General features: G+C 45.5%; 2 protein-coding genes across 2 annotated transcripts in view; one reads left to right on the forward strand and one right to left on the reverse strand.

The window, feature by feature from the left end:
* The window catches only part of LOC144107938 (uncharacterized), a 39,993-nt gene extending 17,835 nt beyond the window's left edge, over positions 1–22,158 (reverse strand). Inside the window, exon 1 of the mRNA XM_077641179.1 lies at positions 22,020–22,158. Within this exon, the coding sequence (XP_077497305.1) occupies positions 22,020–22,109 (90 nt within the window). The 5' untranslated portion in view covers positions 22,110–22,158. The remainder of the gene's footprint in view (positions 1–22,019) is intronic.
* LOC144107230 (serine/threonine-protein kinase haspin-like) lies at positions 55–11,677 on the forward strand. The gene is made up of 8 exons (XM_077640229.1): positions 55–208; positions 1,712–1,864; positions 2,838–2,900; positions 5,182–5,276; positions 5,744–5,811; positions 8,550–8,781; positions 9,119–9,215; positions 11,464–11,677. Coding segments are annotated over exons 1-8 (924 nt in total). The 5' UTR covers positions 55–206.
* Positions 22,159–22,875: the final 717 nt, after the last annotated feature.

Raw genomic sequence — 22,875 nt, forward strand, 5'->3', positions numbered from 1 at the left:
CCAAACTATTATTCTATTGTCCCGGCCTGCGTTCGTTTCCTGCGCAGAGCATTCACCTCGCACAGCTACTCCGACACGTGCCGGTGGAGGCCGCCACTGTCTTCTCACCCACGTACTCGACACCAGGTGGAGGGACAGTGTTCGGCGACCTCCTCACTGCCTGCCACCAACGCCTGCCAACCACGTTCGCCCAGCTCTTCGACCACATGTGCGTTACTGGCGTGACGACGTACTCGTCTTTGCGAGAGCAGAGGACGAATATACGACAAATCGCAGCTCAGCTCGTATTCTTGGTTGGTTTGACCAGCCATCCTGTCACCCAAAGGGGCCCAATGGCTTATAAAGCTGGTGGAGTCAATGTGTGAAAGACTCACACACCTGGGTGTTTCAAGCAAAGCACTATTGAAACACAGGCTTGAAATTACATTTAGGCCAGGATAGCGAGCTGTAGAAGGAAGAATGATAGGGGCAACGTCAAAACACGAGAAGTGGGCAGTGTCTGTTTACATTCAAAGACGAGCTAATGATACCCTAGCTGAAGCAAACAAGGAAATACACGTGGGCACAACATGTAACGCCGAAAGGAAGTAAAGAATGGTAGCTTAGAGCAACAGAATGGATTCCAAGAGAAGGAAGGGATAGTAGTAGTTGGTAGAGACTAAGGCGGGAGAATTAAATTTTAAAGTTTTCAAGACGATGTGGCTCTAGCTGTCGCAGGACAGAACTGATAGTAGGTGCATGGAAGAAGGCTTTCTCTTCTAGGGGGCTTAATTAGTATAATCATAATAAGATGAGTTAACAGAAGAGTGTTCAGCGAAATGTGGAACAGAGGAGCATTGCTCTTTGTAAACACATAAGAAGTTGCAGGGAAAAGCGCATGTCACCAGCGAGGACCACAGCAACCGCCTCTGCAAGCCACCGTCGGGAGTTTGTAGCAACAGGACAAAGGCTGCGACTGCTGTCTTCCAGTTCTGGGTGCATCAGTATAGATGCTCGACACTGTTACGACTTTAACGAGGGCGGCATTCGCAGTGGCGACTAACTCAGACATCGATATCCATTGACGCCTGCAACGGACCTTTATCCGGTTGTTGCTTTTCAGTGTACGTTAGAGGGTAACTCGAAATGAGCCGTGCTTTCGATGAAGCCAAGGGCTGTGTGATTCGTTCTGAAGCAGTCATTTCAAATATCAACTGGAAGTTTTATTACCAACCAAGAAACTGCTCCCATGTGGTCACTATCAACTCGTTAATTGGCAGCTTAAGAGATCTCTTAACTCAGAAATAAGCAAAACTGGCGCTGAAACATCATGGAGCACTGCGAGGATGAAACAATGGAAACAGTTATCCAGTTACCCGTTGGCTACCCACCAGTGATGCAATGGGTAAAAGCTTTCCCTTTGCCTGGTGGTTGGCTTCGCCGAAATGCTTGGAAAATGGGTCTATGACCCCGTCTGAGTATTCAAGGCATTGTTGAAGAATAAGGGGCTGGCCGTGACCTAAGCAGAAACTTTATATATAAGTCTAAACATCGCTCACTTAGTACCCAGGAGTCAACTCAGGCGTGTCGCACTAGCAAGAGCGGAAATAACAAGCGAGTAGCCCACCTAGTACCACGAAGAGTAGCAACTTTAGGGACGAGTCGCGTATTATATTGGGAGCGCAGAACTTTGGAGAATCCATCTATTTTCTTCTTCTTTTTGGGTTCAAAGGAAAGCGGATCGCTTCACCAAGATCGCCCACGGAAAGCATTCGGAAACTTTTCGCGTGCACAGCTATGAGGGCGACAGCGCATTCAAGGTGGTGAAGATTGACTCTGTGATCAAGTCTTGGGATGCTGTCTTCAGAAAAATGCTGATAGCATCGTAAGTAGCGTTTGCTTCACTTCATTAGGCCTTCACAGGATTTCGCAGTTGATGCAATCCATAATTAATCACGACAAAAATGCAGTAGACCTGCAGGCAAAAAGCCCCTTCAAATGACGGCATACATTTATCCCACCAAGAAGCGAATATCTCTAGCTTTCCTTACGTATTTCCTGGCATAAGTAAATTTTCTTTCTTATTTATTTACGCTAAAGGCCTATGTGGTCATTACATGGGGGAAGGATATCACGCAAAAAATACAATCAACAATATACATAGCACTCTAACGAGACTTAAAGGACATCGAGGAACATATAACAAAGGTTTAAGCAGCCAACAATAAGAAATGCAATATGCCTGAATTTAAACATGCAAAAATAGAATACAACTTACTCAAAGACTTTTGAAGTAAAAAAACCACAAAAGCGCCTAGAATGCAAAATAAACCGGTCAACAGATCAATCTTGCACACCTACTCTATCGGACTTTCTTTGACTACTGAAATTTATCGCAATCAACAGTGCTAACTAACTCTCCTTCAAAAGAAAGAGACGCAATTTCTTGCCTGCTACTGAAGCCGACTCCTAAAATCGTGATTCATGAATGAGAGAAATCGGTTGCGTACACCTGAAACCAATTTCGCTCTAACAACTCCGCTCCGTTCCTTCCAATACTTCCCAGTTCTTGATTGAGCGCGTTTAAAGATCTTTAATTACAAGAATACCACAGTCTATGCAGTGGGTGTACACATGGGTGAGGGTGTTTAATTCGCCTGAAAACAAGGATCTAAATACTTATCACAATCTCTTCACACATGCTGGCAACCACAAACGTAGTGTGGCCTTAGTTTTTGCTGTGCCGTTACATTTCAGTCCGACTTCTGATTCTGGCATTTCTACCCTAACATTACACTCAAACTGAATGCTAACTACTGATTTTTACAGACATTCTTTTTTCCTTCATGTGTGTGCAGGAAACTTTCTGGATTTAGATCGGCGTCGGAGAAGTACACAGCGGGTTTCGTGGCAATCAAGAGGTAAGCAAGGCGCCAAAACTTCCTCGCTTTGAGCGGTCTACCTCACGCTATACGTGCTCAGAAATCTACAACAGTCTACGACTGGCAGCATCTACTTTGTCCTGTGGTGGTACTAATTTTTACAACATTAATAATTGTAATATTTTATTCGTATTAAATGACAATTTTCTTTTTCTGCCACCTAAACTACTCTCCATCCCTTATCCACAAATCATTTGTCGCCTCTTACTTGCTTCTACTTTTTAAAAGTTCACCATGGCCTGGCTGTTCCTAAACCCCAGTGCTTCCCTGATCTCTGTGGCAGTCGCGTGCACCGAGGGTTGTAAACTGAATAGTTGTTGTTGTTGTTGACCTCACACAATGGCACGTTCTATCGCTTCTTTCTCTTCCATGCAGCAACAACAAATTTCAATCGTGCTGTAAATTTATCTCGGTGACACTTCGTCCTCAAGTACCCAGCCCTATAGACTCTAAAGATAAAGCGATTCCTGTGGAACTGTCGCAAACTTTTTCCCTTTTAAATTTTACTTAACCGTCCTATACCACTTCAACGTCCTCTTGTCCCGCGTATTGTTTTTCCTGACCGCATTGTCAGAGATTTGCATTTTCTCTTTCACTATTGTCTACAATGTTTTCCTTCCCATCGCCCTTGGTGTTTATTTGCAAGCTATCGAGTTGTTCTCCATGTAGTATCGATACTGCTGAGGTATCATCATTAGCCTGACTACACCCACTGCTGGACAAAAGCCTGCTGCTGTATAAGTACCTGAAAACGTTTTCCACCCATCTATTGTCCTCTCATTTGCCTCAGATTTTCTTCATATTCACTTTTTCTTTCCATCTCATACGCTTCGAATGTTCACCACCTCATACCTCCTTCTACTGCTTTTCCAGTTGTATTCGAATGTGCATCCAATGCCAGCCTACGGACTGACATCTGCTTTATTTCATGTACCTAATTGGTGCCAGACCCCAAGCACACAACAGTGTTGCTCAACACCGCCAACTGGAGCTCCCTATAGTTGTAGCCCCTGTGAAACTCTCAGAGAAACTTAGTTCATAATTTTGAAACAAAATACTGTTAAATTCGCTCGAGATACGAATTTTACAATTTGTCGCAGTGGCCGTAGCTTCCTCTGCGCAAGATCTCAAAAGGATGTATTGGCTGTGATGTGGTACATGGGAGGCCTCAAGCAGGTTCATGTACCAGGGAACTAGAATGCATTTGTAGTGTTTCGGTTTCACGGCGTTTATTTTTACTAAATGCTTAATACAGTCGGCTTAATACATGAAGCTTTGCAGCACATTTTGATTCATTTTAGCTTCTTGAGGCATATGGTTAAAGTGGTCAGAAATAAATCATTTACCCAGTGTTCTCCACGTCGGCTAGTTGGTTAGCAGAACGGCTCGTACTATAACGTGTTCGTCACAAGAACATCGTTTGAAAATGGATTCATTCCAAGTGCCGACGGTTACCCACTGCTTTCCAGTGGGTACAAGTTCCCGTGTCCTGGCTTTTTTAGCCTGCAACACTTAGAAAATGGGTCTCCGACCCCACTTGTGTCGAAGAAAACACCCCGTGCTTCATGGCGTTAATTAGCCAAGCTACCCTTGTGCCATTAAAGTTCATCACACTGGTGAAAATATATCGATTACAGTGAAACGAATCGAACAAAACTTATGTTACGATGCTGATGACGACGAAGGCGAAATCAGTTTGTAGTAGTCTAAGGCGCGGAGATGCTGTGGTACCGCGTTCCCGGAACACCATGGGTAATTGTCGCTACTCCCTGGGGAAGTTTACAGCGACAACATTTACAGACCGCCCTGGGGTACGCAGCCATGTTGTCGCGAAAAAAGATAAACCTGGCTGGTTGAAACTGTGTGGGCGCCATTTTTTAAATCTCGTTTCTGCAAGGACAGCTATGTCAGTAACAACTTCCGACGTTTGTGGAGTTGGGGTCATCACATGATGTCGTCGTAGGTCCCACCCGAAAGGAGAGTGCCGTGACCAGTCTAGCCTGATGTTATTGAGGCGCGCCTGAGCCGTCATGGGGGACAATTCTACCACTGATGTGTTGCTTCGTCAAAAGTTCCATCTTTAAGACTAGCCGCCATCGAGATGTTCGAGTGAAATCGAAAAAAACTACCTGGCCCCTTTCCGGAAAGAGTTGAAATCGGGAACCTGCGCACAGAACTTTTTCTGCCACACGTCTGACCATCTAGGAAGAATAAGAAATCTTTTTTCCATGAATACAAATTTCCCTCGCTCATTTCGCAGCGTCACGTGTGTCTTCGGCTCCTACCCTGAAGAACTTGGAGGTCACCGGAGCGACCCTACCTCTAACCATCAAACCGCCAAGCGTTTTGATGAAGGTAACTAGCAGTACTTTCTCTTGTTTTATATTCCATTTTTTCCCTCTTTCTTAGCCTGCTTGCAAAACACTGCTCATATTCATTAGTGTGTATCCTTTCATGCTAATATTTTGCTTGGCGGCTTTATTTTATTTAATGCCCCTACGACGTTGATGCAGCCGAATTGCGCTACAAAAAAGTGATTGTAGTGGTATTTAGCGCAAAATTTGTGTGCTTTTTAGGCTAACAAATTCTATCATATTATTATTCTTATTGACACGAAATGTGTTCCAAAAACAAACGTCAATAATGGAGGTTTCGGAACTGCAATTATCGTGAGATGCAACTAAGCGTCCTTAAATACTGAATTTGACCACCCCAAACGGCTTGCAGTCAATCACCCTTCATTAGTAGACCTCGCCAGTGTCGAATGAGAACGATAGATTGGGCATCCAGTGACAGGCGCTCTTACACTGTTTATTTCGCAGCCAATCCTGAACGCGCCTACCTGGCCGTGCACATGACGTACGCTGGTGTGCCGCTATACCGCGTTGAAGTGAGTCAGTAGCTTGAATTTGAATTTATACCCAGGAAGGAAAAGAACATGGGGTAGCAGTTTTATTCGTTCCTAACCACTTCCCTGAACGTTAGTTAAGTTAAACAATTGGCCTTCTTTATTTGTTCGCAACGAAAGACATAGGCTGGTGTAAAAGAACTGAAAACTGCATTTGCAGTTAACACGCAACAGGAAAAGAACATGAGGTGGTAGCTTTCTTCATTCCTAACGACTTCCTTCAACAATAGTTAAGCTCTGCGCTCCTTGATTTTTTGATGCCAAACTAATTGTCTAATGACAGCTGGCTGTCGTCATAGGCGACCGTATTTTTTTAGAGGTGTAAGTCACATCGGACTTTCATTTGTAGATTAAACATGTACAAGGAGTTAAACAATCCTCCTACTTTATTTGTTCACAAGGGAAGACACAGTCTAGTGAAATAGAACTGAAAAGTGCATCTGGAGAGAGAAATTCAGCCGGTTTGTTTTCGTTGCCTCAATATACAGAGTGTTGAAGAAATAAATGGTTCATGCCGTTTTTCGTCTGCACCTTATGGCTATCATTTAAAATAAGGTTTTGTGGTGTAAAAAGTTTCGACACAATATTGTAAGAAAGCAGCTGAGCCGTGTCAGTAAGCTATTTCAATAAATGTAATAATGCGTTACTAACAAAGCTTGATACCCTAATCGTAATTACAAATTTCAGCTTTCGGTTGTAGTAATCTCTATGTGCAATGTTAATATTTATATATTAATTTCCTCTGTGCTACCACATAAACACATGCCTTTGTGGGCATGAAATAATAGTCGAGCGATATAAGAAGCCTTCATTGTTCGCTAGGCCCGGCTAACGCCCATAACATAAAAATTATGCCTTTGTACTAATGGGAAATGATTTTTAATATCATCTCTAACCTCAGCTGCAGCAAATACATTGCTTAGAGCGATAGCTATTCCTAATACATTTTATTTATAAAATAGTGCCAACTTAAACAACGAACAGGATGAACAGTCTTTTTCAATTGAGGTGCGCATGCCGTTTGCATCAGGTAGGGTTATGGGTGAAATAAATTATTCATTGCCTCAAAGACAGAATTTTGGCTTAGTGGCGAAAGTGGTAGAGTAGCGTACAAGAAGGCTCTAAATCAACATTAGGGTTAACCCGGATACAGAATTTACAACTTGAATTTGTCACCTACTACTATAGAACTACAAAAAGCGCATCCTGAATCTTCACCTTCTTGTTACGCGTAGAACGTTTGCTCGGTTGTTATTTTTCCACACGTTATACCATAGCGACGAACCATTCTCCCGAAATCATATGTTTTATGCGCTCCATCACTCAGCTCGCCTGGATCATGCGCATAAAGTCCGCCCGATCTTCGCTCGCACACTAATATATCAGAAGTCACCGCTGGTATTGGAAATAAATGAATGGAACGCACTGCCATCCAGCATAGTCAGCCATACCGAATCATCGTCTTTTCAAGTAGCTCTACTAACACCTTTGAACGCAGAAAATGCGTCACACAGTGCTTAATTACTGTGTGTGTTATGAATGCCGTTTTGCCGGTACCATTTTGCTTTGCTTATGTTCTGTTATTCCTGTGCTCTGCTGAAGAATGCCTGAGCTTTTTTCGCGTACCAACGCGTTTTCACCAGTTCTTGAATCTTCTCTTATGCCAAAGTGTCAGCTCAGCTTTGCCTTGTGTACATTTTCTATCATTTGTTATCGGTTGCTGCTTTCTTTGACACATTCACCCATATGTAATGTCCAGTTCTGGGCTTTTACGGTAAATAAATAAATAAATAAATAAATAAATAAATAAATTGAAATTATCTATCACAGCACCAATATATGTCCAATGAACGCCACAGCCCGCTGGGCCATTTCAAGTAGCAAGGACTCGTGTCTTTCTCTCGTGCTCGTAAAACTACGCCGGTGCAGACGCCAGCTGTGGCCCCTGGTTCTTGCTTTCTGAGCCCTCCCACGTCCGATGTAGGCGGGTGGCATCGAAGTGCTCACGCAGTAACTACGTGCTTTTTGCTCGTCGCCAGAAGCACCCTTGCAAAATGCCAATGTCTATGCCGTGGAAATGAAACGCGGTACGGCTCCGCGGCACGGTGGGAATCTGTTTCTTTTCCTTCCGCGTTGAGAAAAGTTCTTCGATCCAATAACTTTACGCAGGCTTCGTCATACAAATATCATACAATTTGCATGGCCTTGTATGACATTCGTATGACAAATGTATGATTTTGCAAAAATAAATGACATCTGTATGACATCTGCATGATAATTGTATGACGTGAACTACAAACCGTATGAGGTTATTGCTTCATACAACTTTTTTCAGTACGGTTGCCTGTCATGATGGGCAAACTTTTTTCGATGCGTTATTTGTACGATCGCTCATTCAAGACAAGCGCCCCGCGGCGGTGGCTCAGTGCGTGGTTATGGCCCTCGGCTACTGACCCTAAAGACGTGGGTTCGATCCCAGCCGCGGTGGTTGAATTTCGATGGAGGCGAAATTCTAGAGGCCCATGTACTGTGCGATATCAGTGCACGTTAAATTAGAACCCCAGGTGGTGGAAATTTCTGGAGACCTTCACTACGGCGTCTCTCATAGCCTGAGTCACTTTGGGACGTTAAACCCGCACAAACCAAACCAAACCGTTCAAGACAGGCGAGTGATTTTCAGTCTCCAGCCTGAATCTTCTGGCGCGCTCTGTCGCTTTCAGCTAGACAGCGTGCTTCAGCTCTGGAGCATCCTGCAGCAGATGGCGCTGTCGTTGGCCGTTGCCGAGGAAGCGCTGGAGTTCGAGCATCGCGACCTGCACCTCGGTCACGTCCTGGTCAAGAGGACGACCGAAGAAATGTTCTGGTTCCGCGTCGGTGGCCGCAGCTTCGTCATCAAGACGTGCGGCCTTGAGGCGAACGTGTCGGGCTACTCCTGGGCTCGCATCACCGACGGTGAGCTTTCGTCATGGCCACTCTTTTTGCCTGACAATAGACATGTGCCTGTTTTTCTGGTAACGAAAGTACAGTCACGCTTAGTATGACCTGCAACACCAAAGATATTCTTGGGACCTCCTTTAGCAACGGTAGACCAGTCTTAGCGAACCGTTATGCACCTTGTTGCCAAACTAAAGGGTATGGTTTCTGGCTACATATGCTATAAAAAGCTCCGATATATCATATCCTTCGTGAAAAATTTCAGCCTTCCTGCGTACATTACACACCTGGACTCCAACTTTCCCTTCACTAAGTTCCTTTTCATTTCTCTTCCTAACGCTTTCTACGTTCGCAGGTGGCAAGTCTGTGTTTACGGCACCGACAAACTTGTACGGGACATCGAGGGACCACAATCTCCTATTCGTGTACAAGAAAATGGCGGCCATAGTGAGGTGCTGTCTCGCTGCTTTACGGCGCTTCATTTGTAGAAGAGACGCCTATTCAGTTCATGGAAGGCTGAGTTTGAGCAATGTCATCATTCTGTCTTAGCCTTCGGTCTTAGTTCTTGAAGAATGATAGTGCGTCTTACTAGGACACTTTTGCCAGTACTGAAAACAATCATAGCGATGGTTAATTCAATGCAAATTATGCAAAATTATTCTTTGTCCTCGATTCTTCAATGAGTGAATGGTTGGTTGTACAACAATACTTTCTGGTGCATATTCGCACCGTTCTGGGGAATACGTTACCTCTTATTATAAAAGGTGAACCGCTGACGCTGGGAAGTTAATTTCAAAGTGACACTGCGGAAAATTGCACGCAATTTATTTTATGAGTAAAAATTGGCCGTTCTTTGCTTCTGGCTAAGATTATGTTTGTTCGGCAACAAGAGCGTATTTAATCTTTAAAAATGTGTGTATGGAAACGAGACGTTTTCTTCCTCCGCTTGGTTCAGACTCGCGAGTGAATGGCGCTGTGTTCTGTCCGTAGTTATGCCTAGCCAGAAAACCGTGGTGACAAAGATTTTAATTATTAAAAAGGCCGATGGCGACGTAACCCATGTTTAATTTTTTAGCCACTTCTTGCTTAAAAAGTATCCGGTTTAAGTGAAACCTTCTCGTTATTAAAATGCGATAATCTGTTCCTACAGGCCAACTTAACTGGGTCTCAGTGTGCCCAGTTGGTGGGAGCGCTTTGAAAGAGTGTCACATAAGAGAATTAGATAGGCCCCGGTTACCCAACGTAAACTTCTTAACTTTCTTAACCTCCCACGAAATCGCTCTGCTGGGTCTGAATAGGTAAAGAGGTTTTGTTGCACTTTTATTTCTATTCATCTTTCCCAAAGACCTCAGGAACTGCCACGCTGTCGATTCTGTGACCGGTATCAGCCAGTCGGTGTTGCGGATGTCAACAGGGAAATAGAACTGAGCAGAAAATTTTTTTTGCCTCATACCGACACTGACACTTATGACACTGAAACAGCAATTTTAATAAAGACCTTAAACGTTGCTCATTCGGTTCTTGCTAGCCCGTTTGAGAATAATATTGCGATATTTTTGGAGCGTTTCAATTCTTGGAACCGCTGTAACAGATTAGTTTATCAACCAAAACTGGGGTAGAAGAAACATCCACATAGGTAACGGTGAATTCCTCTTATGAAGCAGTGATTAGGTTTGTGGGCACAGAGCGGATGGCAGAGAGAGCCTGTTATGACACTATGGTCATCACTGTTGCGAATTCATCGCAGTCATTACTTCTGTGCGTCTGAGCTTTCAGCAGTTTGCCTCGACCCTTCTACACAGGGTATGGCAGCCAGAGATAGATAAATGCTGAGTAAACGAGAGCAGTTTCATGTACACTTTTTACTGCAGCGTAGTACAAGAGTTTGGCGTGAGGCCGATAACATTGCGCTTCCTTCTCGAGTCGACATTAGGCTGTCTTGAGACGAGGATCGCTCGGCGACGGTTGGCGACCGCCCATTCATGGCGTCTCTTTTGCGTCACCGTGCCTAGCTACCGCTGCAGTTCGTTTTCTGGAAGGCTGACTCAGCGGCTCTTTCGGACTGCGTCACCTGCATCTACGCAGGTTCGCGCCTTGTGGCACCGCTAGGCGTCTTTTCCACGCTCGTAGGGTGGCGAGATGAGAGGCGCTGCGCTGGTTACCACGGCGCTTGCCTTCAACAGGCGACAAGACGAGGAAAATTTCTTTGCAGACCTTGTGGCTCAATAAGCCCTGTATAGCTTTGTGCAGCAGCGCCGCGCATGCCAGTTGACCCTGCATACAAACGTTCAAAAATTGGTCGCAAATATTTTACTATTAAGGCTACAGCAGCCATTAAAAACGCAATAACCATGGTCCACGTATTCCTGACCGTCAAGGTACAGCAACATAACTTTCTACCATTATCCACCAGAATCCGTGTGTTTGCTCATTTCTTTTACATCATGTCTGAACAGATACCGCAAAAAAATTCTTTGTAACTTCACGCCTTTCGAGTCGTGTAAACCATTAGGCGTCTCTTGGCGATATTTCGGTCTAACAAGTTCTTCACTGGCCTCTGAACCACAGGCGTTTATATACCGACTAGCCCACCAAAACTATTTTTGTTCGTCTCTGCCCGGTATCATAAGTTACCCGTTGCTGTGCTACGCTAATCTTTCAAATTTCATCTGATCTTTTTTTTTTTGCATTTTGTCGCAGAGATAACTGGCACGCCTTTTATCCTCTGACCAACCTCCTCTTCTTGAGGCACGTGACGAAGGAACTGCACCGTCGTTACAAGCACAAGTTTCAACGCCAGACAGACCGTTACGAGGCTTCGGTTTGGAGCAAGATAGGAAGCTGGAGGGACTGCCTCCTTGACTACGAATCGCTTGGGGACTTTGTGCAGGATAACATCAAGGACTTACCCTGAAACCTCGGGATTATGCGAACTGATCAAGGGCAGAGCTATTAGCATACTTGGCATACTCGTATGTAGTGGGCCTGAACTGTTCAATAAATGTTGAAAACTTGGCGTTACAAATACTTGCATAGTAGGCTATCTGACCACCTATATTGTTCGGCTACTGTTAAATTCTACTGATACATTTCTGACGCTTGTCGGTCCCCGAGCGACCTAGCAATCCAATCATGTCTCCCGTAGTTGCTGTCCTGTTGTGCCTTTACTTGCATTTGTGCCCAAATAGCTTGGAATCAAATGTACTTCAAAGCAGGTGGGCTTCATACCAGCTGTAATTGCTTGCTGTGCGACTCTTACGTGGAATTAACTTTATGGTTTATGGTGTTTAACGTCTCAAAGCGACTCAGGCTATGAGCGACGCCGCAGTGAAGGGCTCCGGAAATTCAGACCACCTGGGGTTCTTTAACGTGCACCGAGATCGCACACTGCGCGGACCTTTAAAATTTCGCCTGCATCAAAATTCGACCGCCGCGGCCGGGTTCGAACCCTCGTCTTTCGGGTCAGCAGCCGAGCGCCATAACCACTGTGCCACCGCGGCGGCTGGAATTAACTTTAGATTATATAAACTACACTTCATGTTGAGTGTGATCATTCTTTACCCGGGACGGCGCAGCATCCAGTTGCGGCCACATTAACGTCACATTCATTGCGTATGATTTTGGTACGTACAGGTACGAGCAAGCTAAAAATAAACATTTATTTTTCACTGTAAAAGACCACATTTTTCCTTACTAACGAACTCTTTCCAAAGGTATTCTTTTCAAACTATTCCTGTAACTGTTAACCGCACCATCGCAGATTTTCTCGTTAGTTCTTCGCCTATAGGCAGAAATTAGTGAAGGGGACTATGTTCCTAATGCGTTTGTAGGGTCTCGTGAGATTCTGAATCACGTGTCATAGAATAAGTTCACCGGAATTTCTTTATTTGCGCGAACATCTATGCATGTGAATTTTTAATGTACCCAGCTGAAGCAAGTTTTACACATTGTCCTGTTTGAGAGGTCATTTTGAAGACACTATTTGAAAAGAGAACTGCTTTGCTGCTCGCAATAAAACTGTCAGACAACAACCAATATAAAAACCTTACATGCTTCTTGTACGGTGCGCAATCTCATATTCAATGGCCTTTTATGGTTCTCTTTCTGGCCACAGGACAAAAGCTCTTACTTGTCAATGGCACTCTTTAGCTTCCAAGGAACTATGTTTATCTTTTGCAGCCCCTAAAGAGTATTTTGCGCATTTTAACATTTTTATTTTGTATCCTTTGTGCATCGTATATATATATATATATATATATAAATATATATATATATATATATATATATATATATATATATATATATATATATATATATATATATATATATATATATATATATATATTTATTTATTTATTTATTTTATGTATGCTATCTCTTACGCTACACCCTAGTTGACAGCCTCAGTCGCCGCCATGACGAGTGTCAGCAGTATCGGCCGCGTTTACGCAACCGCCCCTCAGAGTTGTGATTCACAAGTGGGACAAAAATTATTGTGGGAATATAAAGAAATGAAAAATAAAGTGTCCCTGCCATTGTCATCACAGCTGAGACAGCCTCCGCCTCCGAAATCAGTGAAGTGAAGAGTCAATACAATCTTTTCATGCATCCAGGCGTCCTCTGCCGACTGCGAACTCTACGCCGAGACTAACCCAATCTGCGACTCGAGAAACACCGCAACGTCATTCGTCCACAAGAGACCGGCCTACAAGCAGGCGCAGGATCCATGGTTTTAAAGACGATGTCCAGTGATTTGCGGCAAAGCTAGATGTGGTAAGGCCATATTCCTGGAAACTGTCCGAGGACCGCACAACTCTTATTTATGTTATACATATTTTTTTTTTCACACGTACAAGCGCATTTTTAAGGTTAAGTTCTCTGTATGCAATGCTAGGGTAATATCTAAGAATCTTCAGCATGTGCAGGTGGAAGCAATGACGCACATAGCAGTTATCCCCCCCCCCCCCCCACATTGCATATTCGCATATTTGTTGAATACATTCCCCCTCCTTAGAAGTTGACTTGCTCTTTTACTTAAGGGGTAACCACCTATTGAGATCTTGCTGACCTGAGTTGAGGTTTAGGTGTTGAATGCTACAGGTGGGGTTAGCCTTGCTTTGTCTGCCGGCAATTGCTCCACCGCAGCGTCCCTTCGATATTAACAATGCCGCATCTACCCCGCTAAGCGCACAGTCTCTTATAATAGCACACATTCTCTCCCGCAGTCACCATCTATGCACACAATCAATCCACACAGTTCACATCACAGTCCACTCCAGAAGTCACCATCTATGCACATATTCAGTCACAGTAGAACATAGGTCATTGTAGTGCCACACTCCATACACACATTCACTCACAGTATAAAGTAGTCCACTCCGGAAGACACCATCTACGCACACATTCAATCACAGTAGGCCATAGCCCGTTCCTGCTGTCACCATTTAAAAACAAGATCCGTGTTCTCCAGAAATGTTAAAAGAAGGCGTGCAGCCTCCCTGGGCACACTAGTCCAAGCCAAGGTAACATTGGGTATTGTAGTTGAGGAAATTGTTTGAAATATTTACAGAAAAAATGGCTTCAAGGTATGTCTTTGAGAAATATCATTCGATGTTCTTCTGGCTTTTGTAGCGTGAGGACGCATACGAACAAGTGTCTTGATTCATCACTGTTCTGGGGCGCCGAGAAACAGCATCCTGGTAGATGCCCTGGGGGATCAAAAAGTGTGCGCGTTCGTGTGTACCTTATTTTCCTATGTGCCGTTACAACTCATGTTACGGCGTAGCTAATTTCTTTTGTAACGCGCTTTTCAGTTCATCTTGCCATAGGCACGATTGTGTATATTCAGTTTTGAATGTCATGCATGTATGTGTGTCCATGTTACTTGTTCATGTGTTGGTCATTCGGTTTCATGCATGGTTTCGTCTTTCCCAAGGAAGGAAGTGTGTGTTGCATTGCAGATTTTGGTTTCTGTTTCAGTTATTGGACTCTCTTGTATATGGGTACTTCATAACTGGCAGTTCAGTGTCACATGATTCAAGGTTATAAATAACAGTGTCCACGTCCAATAAAAAGGTTGTTCTTCACCACCACTCGACCAGTGAGCTGCGATTTCCTTCTCTGAGGTCCGTTCTGGGCCCCACACTACAAATTGGAATTTAATAAAGAGCGTACTTGAATCAATCACAGATGGCACATTCCCGACAGCTGTTAATCTTCACACTACATGCATAATATTCTCAGAGAGCACGAGCATGACGTGCAAATTTCCGATGGTGGCGTAACGCGATGCTGACACCAGATTCCGTAAACCGAGGAGAAGGCCGCTCATGCAACTACACTTATGAGGAGGAAGATTGTCCGTTATATCAGCCAGATTACGTGATTCCTTACTGAATACCACTGATTATCAGCACTTAGCATATAATTGGAATGTCCGTTCACGTAAAACCGGGCTGTGTGAGGTATCAATGACGCGGTTGCGGTGCAGGATTCCCGGTTTGAATTTATATCTACGCATCTACGCAGATGTGGGTGGACACCGACAAACCTATGTGACTCACGCGGGAAAGCTGCATGTCTAAAGTTCCTCTCCTGTCCTCTACTGTCCAAAGTTCGCCCTTCAGTGAAAAATTTACGTGGAGGTCCCTCTCTCCAGGTTTGGGCTCCCGTTATCTCTGCCAGTTTTACTATCGTTCGGTGCGAGCGCCAAAGGATCGGCATTGGGTTCAGTTTGTGGGATTCTCTATGATTAGATGTTTGCAACTGGTAGGTTGATTTGCTGTCTCTTTTAAAATTCTTCGAGCTCTTCTTTTTTCACCGAAATGCTGTTTGCTATTTTACTTTGTATATTCTTCTGTCGTTTTTTCATCGATGCATTTTTCAGAATTCACGCTTGGCGCTAATATTTTGTCGTAATCGCCTATTGAAATTTCCATGTTTATGCCACTTTACCTTGGCCAATCCCCCCACGTGGTTATGTGCCATGTTTTAAGAGGAAGAAAAGAAGTAGAATTCGAAATTCACGTTCTGAAAAAGAAGCAGAAGAAGCAATGCACGTTCCTCGCGCACCACGTTCCTACTCCGTTCGTGGCTGAGATCGCTTCCTCTGGTAAGCGCACTTTGTTTCATCACAAACTGGGCTTAATTCCCCGGCTCTACAGCTAGCAGGGGGCGGAGTCGGCGTCTCGAAACACGTTTAAAGGTTGCTCAGGGCTCGGTATCGACCAGCTCGGTTTCGTTCGAGGGGACGGCGCCATCTTGGGTACGCTTGGCTTCTCATAAATATGTTGCACAGGGTGACCTTCAAAACGAGTTTTCTTCAGGCACTGTAATGTTTATTGTCGACATTGCCAGGGAGACATGCCAACCTAAGCTACACTCACAAAAACCTTACTGTTTGACAGCGAGTGTCTTAGAGTGGACGCCGTAGAAAACGTGCTCTTTCTTACCGCGTAATTCATTTAGGCGTTGTAGAAGGCGCCTTCGTGGTGGCTATAAGCCGTGTTTCTATGGGCGGTTTCGATACGAGCATCTGCGGCTGTGCAGCAGAAGGTTTGAGCACGATGCGGTAGGCTCCTGCTGAGCTGCCTATCTCGTTTTAGATGTCGTTTGGTTAGGTTTTTTGCGCTCACGCCTTCGGCTGTATAGGGCCGCAAAGCTAACGAAAATTGTTGAGGTCAGGATCTTTCAGCTAGTACAGAAGGCAGATTATCTGTGTCGCCTGATAAAGTATGTCCTTTGTCTCTGTGAAGGCAGTGCCATCTTTTGCACAATGGCCGGACAAGTACGGCCGTGTTCTACGGAATGGCAATCTTCTCACGGTTCTTTTGAGCCCATATCACATTTTTTTTTGTTGGTAACTTTTGGCCACTGGCTGTCTCTTCCCTTGATTCATTCTATCTTCAAAAGAGCTCTTTTTCTTCACTTAACCTGGGCAAACAAACGTTCTATTCTTTCTTTTACAGTAATAAGTGCATCACTTCTCGTTCCTGCATGACTGTACACCTGCCTTTAACCTACCTAAATGCATTTGCATTGCGACAAAGTGTGCGGAATTCCTAACCTTTCTGCCGGAATGCAAAACGTAATGTACGAGGAATTGAAAAAAAAACATAGTTTTAGAGCTTGTTAATGAGCCGTTATCATTTCCTAACTTTCGGGCAATGCATTAATAAATTCGCTGGTTGCATTGTGATCACTAGGTGCCCGCACCACAACCGGTCGGGAATGCCATTTTTACCCGCTCCGCCAGACTGAGAAACGGTTCAATCACGTGATCAGAAACGTGGAGTGAGGGCAAGAGCCTGTGTCTCAATTCGTGATCGCGAGGTGGGGTTTAAAGTACCCGTGGAGTAATAATAATAATTGTTTGTTGGGGAAGGGAAGTGGCGCAGTATCTGTCTAACATCTCGGTGGACACCCGAACCGCGCCGTAAGGGAAGGGATAAAGGAGGGAGTGAAAGAGGGAAGGAAGAGGTGCCGTAGTGGAGGGCTCCGGAATAATTTCGGCCACCTGGGGATCTTTAACGTGCACTGACATTGCACAGCACACGGGCGCCTTAGCGTTTCGCCTCCATCGAAATGCGACCACCGCATTTGGGTTCGAACCGGGGTACTCCGGATCAGTAGCCGAGCGCCCTAATCACTGAGCCCCCCCCCCCCCCCCCCGGGGGGGGGGGGGGGGTTACTCCGCCATTTAATGGATATAACATCAGACTTCACGCTTTACAATTAAGAGTCATTCCTGTGCTGTTTGTTTGCTGTTGCTTTTTCCTGACAGTCCGCAATTCCCGCGTCCTTCCCGTGACCGAGGCTACCTCCGCTGGACAAGGGCACTGACCAAAAGTCGATAGGCTGCAGCGCCATGGCCGCCGTAGAGGCGCAACGCTTTGCAGCCGCACCAAAAGCACCAGAGGCTGGTGAGGGCGACCAGGAGGACAACGAGGGAGACGCAAAAGCAGCAGCGGCGGCAGCACGGGAGACGCGCGCCACATGGGGTACCCAGGCGCAGCTGTTCCTCGCCTGCCTTGGCCTGTCCATGGGACTGGCCAACTTCTGGCGAATCCCAACACTCCTGTACGACAACGGAGGCAGTGAGTACTAGCAGCGGTGCATGCCTTCATCGCACAGTTTCAGCCTCCGTCAATGTTTCCAAAAGAGCAGTTACGACTGGAATGCACCTCGTCGCTCAAGTCTAGGAAATGGCTCTGTGCCGAAACAGCTGTACCCATCTGGTGAACCTCGATGGATTTCCGCGAGTTTCGGCATTCGGCAAAGTGAGCAATTTCTGCGACAATAAAGACTCCGTAGTACCTAATACTTGCTACTGATGCATGGTCAGCATGTGTCTTCTTGGTACAATTTTTTTCCAGTTGGTAAACTGCCTGTCACATCGTATCTCTAGAGCAGCATAACCAGTCATGTCAATGAACATAACAGCAAAGTTGCATAGCTTTAGCTTTTCATGTCCAATATTTTCGGAGAAAAATTGTACAATTGTAAGAAACTATTATGGAAATATTGAAGGTAATGGTGCATCCTTCTGATGTGTAGCAAAATCTTTCTTTTACACTGTTTCCATCGATCGAATTAAACAGTTAAGACTGCCATAGACAACCAATGGGGAATGCTTTTGACGATAGCAAAAACACTACTCGAAAAAGAATACAAAACTGCCGTCGGCTGATCTGCGAATAGATTGATTGTTATAGTGAAATTTTGCATTATGAAATAAATGCGCTCATAAACGGGTTTTCTCTCGAAAATGCTTTTGTCCAGAATTGTTGGATATCATTAGTCCCAATACCATCCCCTTAGGAAACCTTCGATTGTCTTCCCTAATCTAGCATTCTACCATCAGTCATCTGTCACTTTGCAGAACCACTTATGCTATTAAGACTTTCTCTCGACGTTTCCTAGCTGCGGCGTGCAGGTGTATTGCCTACGTAGGGTCACCCGGCGTCTTGTATTATCGTCTCTGCACAGTCGCCTTCCTGGTGCCTTACGTGCTGTTCTCCCTCACCGTGGCCAAGCCGGTGCTCTTCATGGAGCTTTTCCTGGGTCAGTTCTCCAGCCAGGGGTCCGTTGGCATCTGGCGCTGTGTGCCAATAGGCAAAGGTATGCAAGTACTCGCCTCATCCGGGCTGCCCGCATATCAGCTTGGTCGTGCCATCGAACTATGTTCCTTTCGACCGCCGAACACAAGCCGCGTCGGCAACCATAGATTTATCGCAGACTGTTAAACCACCGAGCGTAAAGTAAAGCAGTGACAGCTTTCCAAAGCCTTTCTTGGATAAGGCTTTGGCTTATTTGAACAATGAATGCGCCGTTAGTGCGATAAGAATTGCACTGGTTACGTCATCAAATTGTACCTCACACTAAGCCATGCATAGATGTAGCGCAGGCTTGGTAGTCGCCACGAAGTATATGGTACAAGGTGTTATGGGGAATCTGCGCTGCCAAGGTGGCACTGCAACTGTTCCATCCGGTGACTCAAAACTGCTTTTGTCAGCCGCTTGGGCCGCTGCAAACGCAATAACACATTTTGCGCGATTAGGTACCCGCGTTTGGCTGACAGCATCCATTGCCTAGCTTCTCTCGGCGTAGCCCAGATAGCTGACGCACGGCACGTGCTCCTTCGACAGAGCGTGGAGGCTCACTTCAATAAGCGCCTGAAGGCGGCGCGGAAAAGTACTAATAGTACTACCCAAAACTGCTTACTCTTCTCGCTAGGCAGTGTGTTATGGCGCTGCAATCGGCACCGAAAACTTCAGCTCAAGTTCCCCATTGGTAGCCCTTGGTGCAATTGTGTCAGTCGCATCACCTTTCATGCCCAAACTGAAGACGCCGTGATGAATAGGTGCGGGGTCCAGGGTAAATCACTTCAACTATCTTAAATGAATTCCAGTTCTAAGTATAGGCCTTTTAAACTCGATTTCACATTTATGGCAAGTAGTTAGGACCATATTGCTAACGTGCTTGGACCCCTACTACTAATCGGACTGATACGGATGTCGTTTGCTTCTCGGTTGGCTTCGTGCTGTCTAGTCGCTTCCTGCAGCCGGCTCCTGGCGCACGACTCTGTGTCCCGCAGGCATCGGCTTGTGCATGTGCATCGTCAGTGTGCTGATGAGCGTGTACTTCATGTGCTTCATGGCGCACGCGATGATGTTCGCCTGGAACTCGCTCACCACGGAACTTCCCTGGGCCGTGTGCAGCGATCGCTGGGGCGCCGACGCGGGATGCTACATTCCCCGACCAGGAGTGGTCAGTACACCGCGGTCCTCCATTCATAGAGTAAGGGCAAGTGCACACAGACAGCCACAGATATGGCAAAGGTATCACGAGCGCCAGCACTGGATTGTATTTCCTACATCTGCCCTTGCCTGCGTGCACGTCTTGATGGTCTGAAAGAAAGCAACACCAACTACCCGAACATTCAGCGCTGCTGTGTGAAAGTTTAACACGCGATAATGCTTACATGTATTTTTGACCAGGACAGAGTGCATTAAATGAAAACTGCAGCAGAATCAGCGTGAGTTCGTAGGAACTCAAGGGGATCAACATAAATTGTGTTGTTTTGACGGCTGCTTTATGAATGCATCAGCTTTAGGTTCTTTAAACTAGTTCACATAAATACGAAAAGCCTTTGTCCAGGGTACAGTAGAGAGGCGCATCTTGTTTTCACAAACTCGAGTAGAATAATGTATTTAAAGCCTATTTCACTTCACTCAATAGGTTATTGGTAAACGTAGGATGTAGAACAGCTTCTTCAAACGGAGGACAGGAAGAAACGGTTTTGAAGGATTATACTTATATGTCCGCAATTCGGACACCGCCTTATGCCTCGCCGACAAGGGCTACACTGGAGACAGTATAGGAGGACGGCAGGCCATCAACTTTGTAGAATCTGAGTACCGCAATATGCAGTGATTAAGGGCCAAGAATGTAAGATCAGGTAGCTTGTTGCCGTGCCAGTCGCCAAGTTATTACGCAGCATAGCTCTGGGTGTCAAAATATATCGAGCGCCGGCTAGTATTTAATACCCCAGAACCAAGAGGATTCTCTTCAGCTCCTAAGCTATGTACGCCTTTGCAGCAGTGTGGATATACGCACAAGTGAGTACTAATGACTAAGTTGCGCTTTGGTTAAACTTTACTCTGGCAGGTAGACTTACCCAGGACACATACGGGCATCATTAGTAATCGTTAAGAGTTCGGTGGATACGGCGTGTTCTCGGCTTATAAATCTTGACTCGCGCTGCGCTCAGCTGAGTGCGTTGACTTTTGCCTCGTTTAAGTTTGGCGCCCAGTTCACCGCTCCGAACCGCTACTCCGCTGATGCAGCGTCCTCGCCCGTTAACCGCAGAGGAGTTCCTGCTTGAGATAACAATGGGAGAGTGAAAAACGTGATAACTCATATGCTATTTATTATATCTTGAAAATAATACATACAGCGGGCCAGCCAGCTAAGAGAAACGCTAAGCAATTCTTTAGAAGCTGATGATGACCGTGGTCGGCCGCGTCGAAACGAAAGGTCAAAAACGTTGTCTACAAAGCGATTCTTAGAGTTTGCGGGTTCCGCGAGTGCTGAGTCGTCTCCTGCCTAACCCAGTTGCCGTGCAAAGACGTCACCCAGTGGCTTGCAGAGCATTATGGGCGTGCCAACCTGACGAAGGGCCGTGAGGTGTCGTACGAAGGGCGCATCTTTTACGTGCCGGCACGCGTCTTTGACAACGTCACCGACAACTGCCAGCACGGGACCTACACCGCCGCCGAGCTCTTCTATTTGTGAGTTGGCCTCCAGTTTTTTTTTTCATTCTTTGACACTTCAGTCATTCGCCTGATAGAATGCGTACTTAGCTGCCCGCCCTGCGACTTCCGGCATGCAGCATAGATTTATCTATCACTTCTATTCACCTAGGAATGGAATATGTTAGGGAGCTTCTTGACAACCAAGCTCGCTTCTCCCACCTAGTTAAGCAGACCCGATACGCCACACTTTGACGGGCGACATGTGACTGCTATCCATCATGCCTTTTCTACAAAAGCTACCTGAGGAAATCGGCTGCCAAGTGGCGGTTTGCGCTCATACAGATCAACCGGTGGTAAAACGCCGTCGCACATAAAATTAGTCTGCTCCTATAACTAACGTTATTGATTTAAGAGGCACGATTTGAGAAACACATCTGCACATTTCTAAGCAACTGTAAAAAAATCTCAAGCATGTTGACAAGGTCGAAACAACCTCCGCACATTTCCCCCTCTTTGCAGCAGGCACGTTCTGGCGTTGAGTGACGATGTCACTGCGACTGGAAACTTCCGCATCGATGTCCTGGTGTGCATCGGCGTCTGCTGGGTCCTCCTCTATCCACTGGCCTCTAAGGGCGTCCGGCTGGCTGGAAGAGTATGGTTATTTCTGTTGCATTCTCCAGATATTCCCCAGGAATAATAATAGCTTTCCCAGGAATAAGTATAGCATTCCCCAGGAATAGGTGCAGCAGTCCCCAGGAATAAGCGGGCTATAAACACCGGACGTACAATGTTCCGCATCTTCTTCACTGTAATCTGTTGAATTCTCGATAACTGCTAGGAAATCGCGTTTTAAATTATGGTCATCACAGCGCACAGTTATGGTAGCGGCAGAATCTTTGATGCAAGTGTCCGTCCTCTCGACATATAGGTCTCGTGGCCGTCACCGGCGAGAAATAATGCTTTAAAATAACAAGGCCACGTGACCTGTGATCATTCACTGCATGGGTCATGTTTTGCATTAGTCATATTAATGGGTTGTGTTACCCATCGTCATGTGATCCGTTGATATAATAAACCCCCAAACTCATTCCATTCTCCAATTCTCTTGCTCATCACCCTTAAGAATATAGTGGAGGCAAAAGCGGGTGTCATATTACGTGAACGATTTTTTCAAATTTTATTCCCCTTGCTCGACTCTCTTTCGCTAAACCAGGCGCCAGCAAACCTGTAAATGAACCAGATACGACACACCCTCCACGCACCGTTTGGAAGGCGAAGTTCGAACTGTTAAAGGCAGAGAATTTGTAGCAGCCCAATGAGAGCTGTATCTAAAGAAGATATGCCAAATTTTTTATCG

Source organism: Amblyomma americanum, chromosome 10 (assembly GCF_052857255.1).
Source record: "Amblyomma americanum isolate KBUSLIRL-KWMA chromosome 10, ASM5285725v1, whole genome shotgun sequence".
Lineage (NCBI taxonomy): Eukaryota > Metazoa > Arthropoda > Arachnida > Ixodida > Ixodidae > Amblyomma > Amblyomma americanum.